Raw genomic sequence first — 16402 nt, 5'->3', positions numbered from 1 at the left:
TTTTTAAAAAAAAAGCAGGGTCTGTGCTGCCCAGAAAATGATCTACAACAGCCATACATTTAGTTTTGAATGGATGAGTTTATTAAGCATACAGCAAGCAAAAGAACAAACAGCAAGTAGCGGATAGATAGTGACAGTCCATCAAATCAGGCACTTTAGACATCCGGCGGAAATGGCTGGGGAAGCCGTGCTGAGACTCTCCAGAGATTTCCAGGCAGAGCAGAGCAGTCACCCCATGGATGGACGAGCTTTCACCTTCTTGTTACCACTGCAGCCAGTTTTGTATTTATTTATTTGGGTTCTCTCTCTGTCTCCTCTTTCTCTCTCTTTATGTGTGTATGAATCATGGTATGCTGTGGTGGTCAGAGGACAACATTCTGGAGTTAGTTCTTTCCTTCTACCATGTATGTTCTGGGGATCAAATTCAGGTTCTCAGGCTTGGTGGCAAGTGCCTTTACCTGCTAAGCCATCTGGCTGGCCCTGTGAGACTTCTTTAGGTGTTTGGTTTTTTTCTTTTAATTTTTAAAATTTTATGTGTGTGTGTGTGTATTGCCTGCATGTATGTAAGTGCACCTATGTCATGCAATGCTCTGAGAGGTCAGAAGAGGGTGTCTGATCCCCTGAAACTGGAGCTAAAGACAGTTGTTAGGTGCCATGTGGGTGCTAGGATTCAAACCTGGGTCTTTTGCAAGAACAACCAGTGCTCTTAACTGCTGAGCAATCTCTCCAGCCCCCTTTTTGGGTCTTTTTGAGACAGGGTCTCCCTGTAGCCCCAGCTGGCCTTGAACTCACAAAGATTTACCTGCCTCTGCCTCCCGAGTGCTGGGATTAAAGGCATGCGCCACCATTCCTGGCAAAGGTGTTTTATGTATAAGTCCTTTATCAGCTGTACAATTCATAAAATGTTCCTCATATTGTATGAGTTGGCTTTTCACTCATGGTCTATTCTTTTTTGAAATAAATTTTCTGTGTGGTGCTAGAGAGTCATCAGTCTTTTCCTAATGGTATCCCTTGAAGCACAAACATTTTTAATTAAAATTTTGTTTCAATTCACATACTTTTCCTTTTTAATTGAATTTTGGGGATTTTCATACAATATAATTTGATGGCATTTAGATCCCCTCCCCTATCCACACCTCCCCTTAGTCCCCTTACCCAATTTAATGTAATATATATACATGCATACATACATACATACATACATATATGTAAATATCCTTCATTGTCAGTCCATCCACTGGTCCCTTGTTAACCTACCAAGAATCCTGTGCTTGAGAGAGACTGTCTCTGCCCCTCCCAGCACCATCTGTTGCTGGGGTTGGAATTTCTTACCCACTTCCTCATGTCTATGCTGGGATTTTTTATTTTTTTTGGTTTGAACTTGCATGGGAATTAATTAAATTTATTTATTTTAATTTAAAAAATATTTTATTTATTATTTTTATTTTATGTGCACGAGTGTATTGCCTGTATGTATGTGAGTGCACCCTTGTCCTGCAATGCCACGGAGGTCAGAGGAGGGCTTTGGATTCCCCTGGAACTGGAGTTAGGGACAGTTCGTAGCTGCGATGTGAGTGCTGGGAATTGAACCTGGGTTCTCTACAAGAGTAGTTAGTGCTCTTAACCACTGAGCTAACTCTCCAGCCCCTATTTATTTAAACTTTATATGTATGAGTATTATGTCTGCATGTATGTTAAGTGTACCACATATGTGCAATGCCCACAGAGACCAGAAGAGGGTAGTGGATCCCCTGGAACTGGAGTTATTGATGGTTGTTAAGTGGCATGTGGGTGCTGGGAATGGAACCCTGGTCCTCTGTAAGAGCAGCCACTGCCCTTAATCTTTAAAACATAAAGAAGGCTTTGTCACAGGACTTACTATTACTTTCTGATAAGAGCTTAATATTTTCAGCTCTCTAATCTTAGTGTACAATCCTTCTACTCATCTATCTTGAGTTAGTTTTTATGTGTGGTATGAGGTAGAGGTCCAAATTTATATTTATGCATGTAGATAGAAGATTATTCTTTCTCTTTTAAGTTGTATTGGTGCCCTGCTGGCTTTCCTGGTTGGTCTGGAGAAAGGACTATGTTCCCTTCCCTGGAGAATTAACCAGCCTTGCTGGGATTTCTAGTTAGTAATTGGGCATCCCCAATTACTGCTGGAGCGGAGGGACTCCCTGAGGCCTCTCTGAAGCCTCAATGGAGCCCAAGCATAGGTGCAGGAGACACTGTCAGTTCATCCCGGCTCACTCAGCATCTTCTGTGTGCCATAAGCTAGAAGCTGGGGGCACAGTGGGCATCTAGGCAAGCTAGCCCTTGTTCTTTGAATCTCACAGTCTAGCAGGGAGACAAATGAGAGATTATGTGGTAGGGATGGTTTAACAATGACAGCACCAAGCTTTGCAACTCCATGTTGCGAACAAGGAAAGCAAGTCCCAGTGAGCTTAGGAATCCTACCCAGGGTCATATAGTGAATCAACAGAGAAACAAGACTGGAACCCATGTCTGCGTGACTCCAAGTCCATAGCCTTCGTAGCTCATTCCTGACAGGATTGCCAAAAAGGAATCCAGGAGGCCTTGGGGCAGAATAGAAGCGCTCCACTGGGTGTCAGAAAACCTACACTGAACCTGCTTCTCTCTGCCTTGTCTAGTGATTCTGGTCAAGAGGTTTAAAGTATTTTAAAAACAACCAAGTATGGCTGGTGCATACGTGTAATCTTAACAGTCTGAAGCAGAGGTAGGAAGATTGCCCTGAATTCAAGGCCAGCCAGGGATACATAACAAGACCCTCTTTCAAACAAACAAACAACACCCGCCCGCCCCCCGCCCAAAAAAAAATAAAAAGGAAAGGGGGAGGGTGGTGAGAGCTGAAGAGTGCAGCTTGCACCTCAGTCGGGAGAATACTTGCCTAGCATGCCCAAAGCCCTGGGTTCCATGCCCAATACTAAATACGCTGGAAGCTGGGTATGACTGTACACACCTGTGAGCCCAGGTGGTGGAGGCTGTAAAATCATAAGTTCAGGGTCATCTTTGGCTAATAGTGAGTTTGAGGCTAGCCTGGGCTACATGAAACCCTACCTTGAAAAATTTTTAAAGAAACTTTTTGTTGTTGTTCTTATAGACTAGCATATATCCATCGGGTTACATTTGAGAAAAGGCAGACTATTAGGGAGGAAATTAAAGAGCAGTCACAGCTCTGTCACTCTGCCACTCACAGTGCCTCTGGGACCCAGCTTCCCCTATGGGAAGCTCTGGCTGCCCTGCCCTCCTTGGCCTATCTAACCTCCATCTCTCTAGCATGAGAATCTGCCCAGCTTCTTCTACCTTAGGCAGACGGGTAGGGAAACAGCTAAGGACAAAACAGCATGGTCAGTGGTGGGGAGCCCTGGAGCTCCTCCACCTTCAGATGAGCCAGGCCAGACCAGGTAGAACTGGAACATGGCCAAAGCTCAGAGGATGAACAGGAATCTATCAGATCAGGAAGGCAGGAAGGCTGTCCCAGACTGGGGAACAGCTGAAGAGAGGGTTCTGCAGAGCTGGGGAGCATAATGTCAGCCCTCGGGTGGGCACATGAAGTGGGAGATGAGTGGGGTGACCATGCTGTCCCCAGCCCTTTTAGGGGAACAGAAAGGACCAAATGAGATCAGGGTGAAGGTGTCCAATCCGCACTATAACACAGATGGGATTTCCCTTCTTTCCCAGAACTTTTCTTGTTTTGTGCATGTAATAGTACTGGTACTACTACTAGTAGTAGTAGTAGTAGTAGTAGTAGTAGTAGTGTGTGTGTTTGTGTGCTTGTGTGTGGGTGTGTGGGTGTGTTATGTGTGTATGTGTATGTGGGTGTATATGCCCTTGTACACGCATGGGGAGACAAGAAGACACTGAATGCTCTGCTCCATCACGCTCTGCCTTATATCCTTGAGACAGGCTCTCTCACTGAACCAGGAGCTTGCCCTTTTTTTTGGCTAGACTGTGACCAGCAAGCCCTGTGATTCACCTGTGTCCACTTCTTTCCTTTCCCCAGTGCTGGGGGTTACAGCCACACCCTGCCTTTACATGGGCACTGGGATCTTAACTCGGGTCCTCTGCAAGAGCAGCAAGCATCCACCCTGAGCCATCTCCACGGCTCTTCTTTCTCATGACTTTGCCACCCTGCTGCCCGTCTCTCTTTTCCATGTGTAGGCCGTTGCTTTCCTCCCAACCCCCCTTCAAAAAGTGAGGGAAAAGATCGAAAGAATGAATTCCTAGGAGGGCCCAACAGTACTGTGTGACTGGCTGCTTTTAACTAAGTCTGCAGGCAGGAGAGACTTTTTATCCCCTGCAAGTTAATGCAAACTGTTAGGGAGATAAATAAATGACAGAGCTGCCGATGGACTGTTGGCTCAAAGCAGGGACATTTGTCTCACTTTAGAAGAAGGAGCTGGAGGGCTCAGCCCCATCGACTCGTTCATTGTGCTGTTATCTGCCAGAGAGGTGGTGACACCTCTGCAATTAAGACAAACTTTAGTCTGTACGCTCCTGCTTGCAATCTCCAGGCTTCAAAACAAGACAAATGATCCCGCCAAGGGAGGAAACAAAGTCTTTTTCAGACTGTGTCCAAAGTCACAGCGAATATTTGTAGCCGTTCAGCAGAAAATTTGTCATTATGAGGCTTGGCTCTGCTGGCTTCCCTGCCCCTTGCTATCAATGCCCTTTCTGGCTCATGATAGGCCAGGTAGTCTGTGGGACCCCACTTGGCCTCCAAGAGGCCTCGTCCCCTGACAGTTCCCTTAGTTTATAAGCATCTCTTGGGTATCAAGGAGGTGATATTTGCCAAGGCAGAAGGCTGACAAATAAGTGCCACCAGAACCCAGTTCTACTATGGAGGGCCGCTGACCTTGCCCCATGCCCTACACCTTGGAAGCCAGGCTCCTGCAAGGACCAGGCTTAGATCTTGCATTCTGAGTCATTGATTGCTTCTAGTTGCCTGGGCTTCCTGCAGCTCTCTCTCTCTCGGCTCCTGGTCCCATCACTACAGTAACCATCCTTTGCCACAGTGCCTGGTGCTGGCCTTAGCTTCCTTCCTGTATGCCTCCCACCTGCTCTTGGATGGAACTTTCTAGCTGCATGAAATAAAAATCCCTGACCCCTTCAACATGGACCTGGTTCAAGGACCCACTTGACAAGAATGGAGTCAGGAGCCCACGTGGGTGGCTGTGAACTGACAACACTCCTGTCTCATTGCTGTGTGTCCTGTCCCTGGCTTGCCCAGATCCTGGGACAGGGCCCCTGCTCTCCATCCCACGGCCTCCCCTCTGCCCTTCTTTCTCATTGACGTATCTGTTACTGGACTTAGCTAAAGAGTGATGTGCCAAGAGAGAATCTGGGCAGCAGTTGAGGAGGGAGGGCATCTTTTAGGTGGCATCATTGCTCTCCCTGGGTTCTCCTATCCCATGTCCACCCACTCCTGACCATCCTATGTGGCGGAGGGGACTGGCAAGCTACCAGCCTACATGCTCAGCAGCCTCCTGAGGACTCATTTAGAGGTTAGATGCAGAGATCTAGAAGCACATTTCCTCTAAAGATTTGGTGGCGAATCGGTTAAGGCACAAGGCCCCAGTTCCTTGGCTTGTAGGTGGGGCATTCTCAACTTCCTTCATCTGGACTAGTCCATCCAGTTCACCTTGTGGTGGCCTGACTACCCTCCAGCTGGGCTGGGTCTCAGTCTGGGTATACTGCTTTGGACTACAGGGCCCGTGTTTACCACACATAGGTAATGAGGTCCTGATTTTCATCTTCCACACTCCATTCCCTTCTCTTAGATCTCCACAGCCCTGGGATTCAGTAGACCATTTCCAGACAGGAAATCAAAGACAGAAGCTGGAAGGGACAGAAGGCTAGGTGCTGATAGGACATCTTGATCCCTAAGGGCCTCAGATGCAGAGGAGGGGCCCTACAAGACCTCTTCTGCTCCAGAAGCAGGGTGTCTTGAGGGCCTGAGAGGCCTCAGGCTATGGCCATGAGGAGCCTGTCTCTAGGAAGGTAACTGAGTCTTCCCAAGGCAGGAACAGGAGGTTGAATCAAGACAGTGACAGCAGAGGGATCAAGGGCGCAGGTCTGCAGGCTCTGTCCCTTCATCTAATCCTCCCTCCCACATCTCAGCTGGACTAGCCTTGGGCCAGTCCCTGAGGGCAGAGATGAGCCTCTAGGGGCTATCTGATCTCAGAGGAGGGGATAAAGAAGCTGTCTAAAGATGTGCCCTGGGTTCCATGGGAGGGTAATGTGGGTGGGGTGGCATTCGGATCCCAGGCAGTGGGGAAGCATTCCTTTCTAGGTCTGTGTTCTAGGTGTCTGCTCTCCTGCCCTCTCTGACAGGAACGGCAGTTTGGCTTTGGGTGGTGAGCTTGGGCAGGTGAAGAGGGTCCTGGCTCCAGCCAAGGGGTCTTTATAAGGGAACCCCTCAGGAGTACCCCAGCTCCCCATCTTCCTGACTCCATTTTGTATTTGTGGGGGCTCACCCAAAATGTGGAATCATAAGGAGTGGGTTCCAGGGCCTCATGAATCCTAAAATTACGAGCAGACTGCGTGAGTGAGTGCAGGTGGGTACATATTCTGTGCTGGGGATGCTCACAGGGGCCCATGGTTCAAGCTCTGAGAAGCTGCTCAGGAACCCGAGGGCTAGGAGGAGCTCCAGGACTCAAAGGATCAGTCATTGCATTGACAAGAGGAACCTGAGGTTCAGAAGGGAATCTGTATGAGGTCACCCTTGAAGCTGGTCCCCAGGTTCTGGGGCTTGGAGGCTCTATCTAGAACAGTTTCTCAGTCCTATGAGAGGTGCTCTGAACAGCATCCTTAATGAGCCCGTGAAAGGGTAGATCGTGGGTCCCACTCCTAAAGGCACTGGAACACTATCTTTACATTCCAGAGTTTGGGGGCCTTTATGCTGGAGTGTGGGGTGCACATGTGTACATGCTTGTGCTCATGTGAGGTATTTTTGGAGTGTATCTTGGGACCCTGGTTAAAAGTGGCTCTGAGTGTCAGTGATTTGGTACTAAATTCTTGGGTGGCCTTGGACAAGTCATTCTGCCTCTACACTCCTGCTTCTCCATCTGTAAAATGGGCAGAATAATCATACCAGTACCTTGGGGATTGTGACAGGGGTTAAGCAGGGTGATAGTAAGTTCTAAGGACAGAGTCTGGCTTGGGATGCCTACCCACTTTCCCCCCTCCTTCTGAATTGGGGGTCTGGGGATGTAGCTCATTTGGTAGAGCACTCTCTTGCCTAGCATGCAGGAGGTCCTGGGATTGATCCCCAGCACTGCAGAAGGCTAGGTGTGTTGGTACATGCCTGTAAATCTTAGCATTCTGGTTGTACTCCAGATGTGAAGGCAGGAGGATCAGAAGTTTAAGGTCATCCTCAGCTACACAGTGAGTTTGAGACCAGCCTAAGCTACAAGAGAGCCCTGTCTCAAAAAACAAATAAAAAACCCCAAACAGCAGCAGCAGCAACAACAAGAAAAACAAAGCCAATGACAACAAAATCCTGCTTCTCCTAAACGGGGATTTGGGGGATGGCAGCTGCTGGTACACCTTTTCAGATAAGGATGATCTTTAAGTTTGTGTGGTAGCTGGTTCAGGTTTTGGGGTGGTGAGGCTCAGGGTGCCCCTCTATTGGAGTACCTCTTCTCAGGTGCTCTTCTCCACACATTGCCTACAGCTCTCCTTGCTCTGAGCACTGGCCTAGGGTGTGTGCGTGCATGCGTGCGTGTGTGCGTGCGTGCGTGTGTGTGTGTGTGTGTGTGTGTGTGTGTGTGTGGTTTAGGTCTCACCCAATTTTGTGATCTCTCCAGGCTCTGGGCAATGGTGGGAGCTTACTGAGATGACAGTGTCCAAGGCCTAGGGCAGCTGTAGTCTAGCACCTTGAGGTGTCACTAAAGCTCTGTCAACCTCTGTTTTGGAAGAACGATGAAGCCTTGGGTCCCTTTCATGGGCACTGGACAAGCATGGGCTGGGAATGATGGCTCCATCATGGTGAACATTTGGCCAACAAACATTTCTCTTGTACCTCCTCGGCCAGGCTATTCTTTGAGCTGGGAAATGGTGTGAAAAGCAGACTAGTGTCTTTGCCCTGGTGGATCTGTCATTGTAATGGAAGATGGAGAAGTTGTAAATAAACAATTGGTTTGTCACAGTTACAAATGAGATGCTACAGGCTAGGGGATCCTGAGTTCTAGGAGTCACATGCATATGGAGGCCAGAAGTTGATGTCAGGTGTCTTCCCTGACTGCTCTCCACTTTATTTACTGATGCAGGAGCTCTTGCTGAGTCCTGGAAGCAAGAATATGCAGGCTGCCAGTTTCAGTGATGTGGGTGGCACATCTCTCTGAGATGCTATTTGAGTGATGATCTCAGGGTGAAGTGGGCCATTGGTGCACAATGGTGGGAGAGAATGCCAGGCACTGGAACAAAGGTCTGCAGCAGTCCACAGCCTACTGCTAGTAACAAAAAACTGAACAGAACAGTCTAGGCTTGACAGTCCACTGCAGGTGTTTCTCAGAGGCATCCCTTCTCCATTTGGTGACTCAGGAATTCGGGCTCCTTCCACTGCTTTCCAGGCCCCCACCTACTACTAGAAGTGTCTATTTCCCATTATCAGGAGCATGGAGGCAGGTAGGATTGGCATTCTTAGCTTTGTGGCTATCCAAATTTCACTGAGAGAACCTGGTCTCATGGCTCCTATTCAACAGGGGGTGCTGGGAGATGTAGTTCCTGGTGGGCAGTAGCTTCCTGGCTGTAGTGCTACATTATGGAGGGTGTATGAACTTTTGGTGGCTAGATGCCTTTGCTGTGGGCCTGAGATGGGAGTGTGCCTGCAAGTTCAAGGAGCAACAAGAGGCCACTGCAACACAAGGAGACCTGGGGACAACGGGGGTTGGAGGCAGTGACAGGGAGGCTGACTGAATAGGCTTACACAGGCCATGGCTGGATCTTACACAGGCCATGGCTGGATCTTTGGCTTGCTAGCCCTCCCTCCCTCCCTCTCTTCCCTCCCCTGCTTCCTCCCCTCCCTTCTGTGTATGCAAAGTGTGGTGTGTATACATGTCTGTTCACATGAATGTGTGTCAGAAGTTGATGTCAGGTGTCTTCTTTGATCACTTTCCACTTTATTTATGAAGGCAGGCTCTCTTGATAAACCTGAACCTGGCCAATTTGACTTGTTTAGCCAGCTTGCCCAGGGGGTCCTGTCATCACCTCTTGAAGTCCAGGGTTATAGGCAGGCTGCCAACACCTGCCTATAATTTGTGCAAGTTCTGGGGATCCAAATTCAGGTCCTCATGCTTGTGTGGCAAGTGCTTTGTCCATCTCCCAACATCTTTGTTTTTTATTTTTTCTTTTTGAGACAGGGTCTCCGTGTAGCCCCAGCTGGCCCGGAACTCATATGTAGACCAGGCTGGCCTTGAACTCAGAGATCCACCTGCCTCTGCCTCCCGAGTGCTGGGATTAAAGGCGAGTGTCACCACGCCTGGCACCCTTTTTTTTTTAAAAAAAAATATTTTATTACTTTTATATGCATGGGTGAATTGTCTGCATGTACGTAAGTGCACCTATGTCATGCAATATCCACAGAGGACAGAAAAGGGCATCAGATCCCATGGAACTGGAGTTATGAACGGTTGTTAGCCACCATGTGCATGCTGGGAACTAAACCCAGGTCCCCTGCAAGAACAGCTAGTGCTCTTAACCACTGCACTGAGAGTCTCTCTAGCCCTTGTGTTTTGCCTTTTTTTTTTGGGAAACATAGTTTCACATAGCCCAGGCTGGTCTCAAACTCACCGTGCAGTAGAGAATAACCTTGGACTCCTGATCGTCTTGCCTCCACCAGGAGTTCTGAATTTATAGGCACGAACCTGGTCCTTTGGCTTGTTCAGAGTATGTTGGGAGGGCCTAGAAGTCAGATAGCTCTGCATAGTGTCCTAACAGGCTCCCCTAATAGCCAGGTGGAGAGCTGCCTGCAGGGAAAGTCAGATTGGGAGTCTGCAGGAGGGCTGTGGCAGTGGTTAAGAGGCTGGCTTAGTACATGCACAGGCCTGGGTTTCATCCCTAGTACCACCAACAGAAAAAAGGAAAATTCCTGAAATGTGGAGGGAAGAAGAGAATAAGGGACGGGGAGACATGCCAAGCCCTCCAGCACTCTTTTTTGAGCATTGGGAAGAAAGCTCGGTCACTTAATGAAACAAGGCAACAGCTTGGGGAGAGCCTGCATGGGGGCTGAAGCTTTTGCTTTTGAGTGTGCCGAGATGTCACTTAGACCTCTATCCATCCTCTGTAAAAGGGAGGCGGCCACAATCCTTGACAGGTACCTGTGAGTGGCCTTAAGAGAAAGGAGTGGTGGGAAGGGTCACAGGCAGTAAGAAGTAGTCTGTGGTAGAGGAGCTGGTGGCTGGGTGTGGGGAAGGGGTTTGAAGGGCCTCTCTGAATTGCTTGCACCTTGTTCTTGATCTCCTGTTTCCTCTGTGGCCACACAGGGTCACATCAGTGTTAGAGCCATGTTGCTGCTCGCCTACAACCAACTCTAGTCTGGGCGACCACTCCAGGACCTGGCCCAGTACATTTTGCTCTAGGTCTTTGTTCAAGCACCTCTGAGTCATAGTTTTTCATGTGTCAATGGGTATGGGCCATGGGCCTTATCCTTGAGTTACAGGAAACACACGGGTCTTGCAGGTGTATGAGTGACAGGCCCAGCCACACATGTCCCTGTCCAAGTGGGGATGTGTGCAACAGAGTCACTCTACAAATACCATCCAAAGCAATAATACTTTTATTCCCATTAGTGCTGCTCAAAGGGCCTGACCATTTGCAAAGAACAGTAGGGAAACACAAGGAGGCAGACAGAGGAGGTTCTCTTCTGGCTGCCCTCCTACCCTCCGACCTGCCTGCAATAGTCAGTGCCCCCAGACCAGGGGTGAGGGTTGCCTCTTGAGGGTGCCCTAGGCAGAGTGGAAGGTGAGGGCAGGCTGAGCTCAGCAAAGCTCTTCTGGTGTAGGCAGCAAATGGAGAGGGCTGCACAGGTTGGCTGGTCCTGGAATGTCAGTGTCCGGCTGAGGTCTCATGGAGGTCCCTGCTGGCTCCGCCTCTCCTCCAGTACTCTGCAAACCCACATGGACACCACAGTGGCGTTTCCATCATTGAACTGCATGATAAATGGGTGACCCTGTGGGGAAGAGCAACAGATGTGAAAGAAGTCTTCAGACTTGGGGCCTGGTGTTGGGGATGTGGTCCAGTTGGTAGAGTGCTTGCCTAGCATGCACACAGCCCTGGGTTCCATCCCCAGCACTGCATAAACCAGACGTATGACTGTAATCCCAGTATTTGGGAAGTGGAGGCAGGAGGATGAGAAATTTAAGGTCATCCCACAGTTTGTCTGAGCTAAATTAGACCCTGTTACAAATAAACAGACAACAGGCACCAAACAGACCAGGCACCTTGATATGCATTCCATGGTATGATCTAACCTGGACCTGATTTCTTTTTTTTTTTGAGTAGTCCCGGAGGGGTAAGGAGGGCAGGCTCAGACCAATGAGATGGCTCAGCAGGTAAAGGTACTTGCCACCAACCCTGACAACCTTTCAATTTCCAAGGAGAGAAATTACTCTTGAAAAAACTGTCCACTGATCTACATGTACAGAGACACACACAGTTAGAGATACAGACACAGACACACACAAAAAGCCATTTCCTAGCCAAGGCCTAAGGTGGGCTGTGATCTGCTTGTGGTCTGGACCACTGGCGGGCATATCTCTGCTCCCTTCTCCAGGAAGCTCCTTAGGGTGCAGCCCGTCTTAACCCCACACCCTCCCTGGCCCTTTTTCAGCTCATATCATGTCACAGCTGCTAGGCCAAGGCCTGGCCCTTGGGTGGCCAGCTTTCCGGTCTAGTTGCTGCCCAGAGAGCAAAGAATCATCTTGTCAGAGGTGTTGTCAATCCCTGTTAGTCTCCTCCTTTGTCTCTAGCTCCCCTGTAAATAAATCAGAGTGCGCAAATGGAGGGAAGGAATAGCATGCCAGGAAGGAAGACGGTAGGTAAGGAATGCCCTGAGGGGTGCGGTGGTTCAGGGCAGAGGGCTGCACTTCAGAGGGGACAGTTTTGTCTCTACATGGTCCATCTCCAGTTCTAACCTACTTAGGCCCACAGGCAGGTTAAGTTATATTTAGCCAGCATCCTCCTGCTTGTTCTGAAGCATCAAGATCAACACTCACAATCTCTGGGTCTCCTGGGGGTTCCAGGGAAGGCCAAGAGAAATCAGGGACAGCTACAGGGTTGCAGGGGCCGCAGAGGTGAAAGGAAGCCAGAAAACGTTCTCCTATTCATTGAGCGGCTTCTGGGCTATGGAGTTTGCACCTGGTGGAAGCTTTGTAGCCTCCATGGAAAATGGGGGCCCCCAGGAACCATATGGAGTGAAAAGGCAAACAGGGAGATAGAGGCTCACTCCCTCCTGCTCACCCCCAGCTCCTGTTTCTCTCCCTATCCAGCGGCTACTTCCCTGCTTCCTCCTGCTTTCTGAGTCTCTCTGAGACTCCTCAATTCCCACAGTTCTCAGGGCTTTGAAGTTGCTTTACCCCTATACCTAGTGTTGACCTGTGGCCCTAGTAGCCAGCTAAGCACTGCGGATGTGCTAGAAGGATCACAATGCCTGGCAGTAAACTCATCACCTCTCCACTGTGGATAGGAGGGATGTGGGTATCTGTTAGGATCTGTTAGCCAGGACTTCTCAAGCTGGGCTGACAGCATGTTTCTTCAAGCAGACTTCCTGATCCAGGTAAGAGAAACTGTCCCTGGAAGCTCAGAAGTGCCACACACTGCACAAGGTCAGCAGGGTTCAGAAGGAGGAGCTCAGAGGGTGCATGACACCCAGCCCAGGGCTGATTCCCAAGGCCATGGAGCTATGCCTAGTGCTCACCTGGGTATCCTGATTCCTCATAGCACTCTGTTGGGAGGGGGGTGGTTCCTGACACAAATGTAGGTCCCCAAGGAAGGGGTCTTGAAGCCAGGCTGGCGGGTGCCTGTGGGTGGTCCAGGCCTGGGTGTGGTCTGAGGCAAAAGGCACTCCATCTTGACTTCTGTGTCACGTCTGTCTGTTTTCATGATGACTGCTTAGATAGAGAAAATCCTTACTGCATTCCAATGTATACTTTCTTTTCCAGACATCAGGAGAGGTGACCTTGTGCCCTTCTGCAGAACAAAGGCAGAAGTGTGCTCCTCCCCCAAAGCCCAGGGTAACACAGTGTCACTTTTCCAGAATGCCGGGTGACTTTGGGGCCATATGCTCTGTCGCTGTTATCATCTGTTTGAGAACAGGCAGAGCGGAACTGCAGAAGGGGATTGTAGGCATCCGCTGCAGTTCAGGAAGGGCCTATGGTTGCTTGTTGGGGCAGCACTTTCCTGGGGTGCCCTGTGAGAGTTGGGAAGTAGAGGGACCACCAGGCTGCTGGCTTCCCGGCTCTGTGGAGACACTGGCCCTTTCCTGTCCCTTGCCTGGGGTATGACTCCCATCTCTTGTTTATCACTGATGAGGCATGGCCTACCCTCGTGCTACATACCACCCTGCAAGGAAGTGATCCAGACAAGTGGTTTTGTCCCCACTCACTGCTGATGGTTTTCAGGCAGGTGCCTGAGAGGGAGATGAGGGGGTGAATCACAGGAGAGAAACAGAGGCAGACACAAAGCAGGCAAGCAGCCCTGAGCCCAGCAGGATGTGGAGCTTTGTGCTGGCCCCCTCTCCAAGCAGTGGGAGCTCTCATTTCCTGCACTCTCCCAGGGCCAACTGCAACAATTAAACCGGCAGGGGCTGAAGGATTCTGCATCACGCACTTGCCACAGAAGATGGAGATGTAATGAAGGCAAAAAGATGGGGCTGCAAGAGCTAGGATGTGTCCAAAAGTGGGGCAGCAGAGCAAGTGAGATGAGCCAGCAAGAGGAGATGGCCAGCATCATCCTCCAAAAAGGGAGGAGGGCACTGGGGACAGGTCAGTGCATCATGAGGAGCTGAGGGTGTCTAATATGCTCCCTTCTCCCCCTGGGCACCATGTGCCGCCTGTTCCTGGACTTTCATGGTCCACCTCTCTGCTGACGGCCCTGATTCTTGCTCACTCGGTCCAATGCAACAAGATGCTTTTCTGTAGGAAAGACCACAGGACCCTCCTGAGCCTCTCCATTTGAAAGGCAGAGGTGTGGCTGTCATGTGGCAGGACTAGGGGCTCCAAGCATGACTGCTGGCGGGGGGGGGGTAAGTGATGCCTGAGACTCAGCAGTTGGACTCTCAGTTCAGTGCTCAGTGATACCTCCCTGTCTGCTTTAGAGCTGGGCTCTAAGTTTCTTCCTATATACAAATTTGCCTTTTGGGGTGCCCTCTTTTTCTTCTCTGTGTAACATTCCTAAAGAACATCACACATCAGAATTAACTACTAATTTGTTACCTTGGCTGCAGGGCCGGGTACAGCGTCGGGTTGTAGCAGACCTCCGCACAGTACCTGTGGCATGGGAAAGCTAAGAGTACCCTCTGTATGTCTACCCTACACACCAAGCACTTGTGTGCAGGCACTGGCTGCTCTATACCTGCCCTAATTCAACTTGAACTCCCACCACCTCTCTTTACAAAGGAAGCCAAGGCTCCGGGAACTTGGTGATGTGGAGAAAACCCGAGCAAGAAGTGGCTGAGTTAGGATTTAAAGCGAGGACACTTCCACCATGCTGCCCGTCTGACTACTGGTGCTCCCTGAGGTGGGCAATGAGTTTTATCCTTTTGTTTAAAGACTATCTTGTATGCCACAGGCACTCAACTGATTTTTTTTTTTTTTTTTTGGGGACGGGGGCTGGTTTCGCTGTATAGCTCTGGCTGGCATGAAACTTGCTATTTGGACCAGGCTGGCCTCAAACTCATAGAGATCCACCTGCCTCTGCCTCCTGAGTGCTGGGATTAAAGGTGTGCGCCACCACGCCTGGCTACTCAACTGATTTTTAAATGGCACTGAAATGAAGGTAGGGAAAAGGCACATCCTCCTTTTCCAGATTTGTGCACCAGGTACTGCCAATCATTTACTTAATACTCAGCAACTCTGTGACATAGTAATATTGTTCCCATTTCACAGATGAGGGTACCAAGGCACAGAAAGATTAAAAGGATAGCACTGGAACTTTCCGATGTCTCTCCAGGGCCCAGCCCTCTGGGGGGTACGGGGCCTTTTCTCATCAGTGCCAAAAGGGGTGGAGGACACAGGCACCTAAGAGTAGGAAGGGATGTTGTCTGGTGATGCCAGCTTCTCTGGCTCTTAGAGCAACAGAGGCCAGAGCTGGAGGTTAGGGCAGAAGGGATGATCAGAAGCAGAGTGGCCAGCAGCAGACCACACCCCAAACCTTAGCTCTCCTCTGTGGAGCTTATCTTTACATCTCCCATGACACCATCATACCCTCCCTGGAGAATACCTTCTTGTTGGCCTTCCTGTGACACACAGTTTATCTAGGGATGTCCTTGTCACTGGAGCTCCTCTGGTCTTAACTCCAGTCTGCATGCCAGCTGAGGGTGAGGCATTCTCATCACAAAGTACCACTACAAAGTTGGCTACACTGCCTAGCTGGTTACGGCTCCTTCAGAAGCTGGTGCTCAAGCTGAGGAGACCATGGGCTTGGGTGGATCCAGAACTCACCTGCAGGGCAGCCCTTTTCCATCAACAACACTAAGTGGGGGAGGATGCCAAGAATCCTGTGTAGAAGGTAAGCCTGCCCTAGGTATCTCACCTGCACCTCAAATTGTTAGACTCCAACAAGCTGCCTGAAGCAATCCAGGGTGATCAGGCAGGTACCTATAGAAGGTCATTTGAGGGCCTACAGAGGCCCCACAGGTAGCTCCTGGTCCCTGATTCTGCCTTACAAGGCCTGCGAGGCTGGTTTAAAGGTTTTATGCATCTCTCAATGGGACTCCAGCCCCTCCCTCTCAGCACTGAGGGAGGACTATTTGGATCTACAGGATCTCAGGCCTGTGGGGCCACAGATTGTGAGGCATGTTGGGCTTCTACAGAGCTTTCATTCCAATTCTGTTAAATGTTTTAATCTTGGGGCTGGAGAGATGGCTCAGTGGTTAAGAGCATTGGCTGCTCTTGCAGAGGACCCAGGCTTGGTTCCCAGTACCCACATGGAGGCTAACAACTGTCTGTAACTCTAGTCCAGGGGATCATCTGATGCCCACTTCTGACCTCTGTAGGTACTGCACGACATGGGTGCACTTACATACATGCAGACAAAACACTTATACACATACATAAAGTAATAAAAAGAAATAATAATCTGTATTTTTAAAGCTCAGCTAATAAGCTGGGCTTGATGATGCACACTTTTAATCCCGGCAGTTAGGAAGCAGAGGCAGGTGAAT

General features: G+C 49.7%; 1 protein-coding gene across 7 annotated transcripts in view; it reads right to left on the bottom strand.

Moving 5' to 3' along the window:
* Positions 1-10780: 10780 nt before the first annotated feature.
* Positions 10781-16402, bottom strand: part of Map2k5 (mitogen-activated protein kinase kinase 5) — a 277836-nt gene continuing 272214 nt past the window's right edge. For all 7 annotated transcript variants that reach the window (XM_008836355.2, XM_029565020.1, XM_008836356.3 and 4 more), the window contains one exon: positions 10781-11191. In XM_008836355.2, coding sequence (XP_008834577.1) covers positions 11087-11191 — 105 coding nt within the window. In that variant the 3' untranslated portion in view covers positions 10781-11086. The remainder of the gene's footprint in view (positions 11192-16402) is intronic.

The sequence above is a fragment of the Nannospalax galili genome, unplaced genomic scaffold (assembly GCF_000622305.1).
Source record: "Nannospalax galili isolate Female #2095 unplaced genomic scaffold, S.galili_v1.0 scaffold54, whole genome shotgun sequence".
Classification (NCBI taxonomy): Eukaryota; Metazoa; Chordata; class Mammalia; order Rodentia; family Spalacidae; genus Nannospalax; species Nannospalax galili.
Note: the sequence above shows the minus strand (reverse complement) of the source record. Positions and strands in the feature narration are given on the sequence as shown.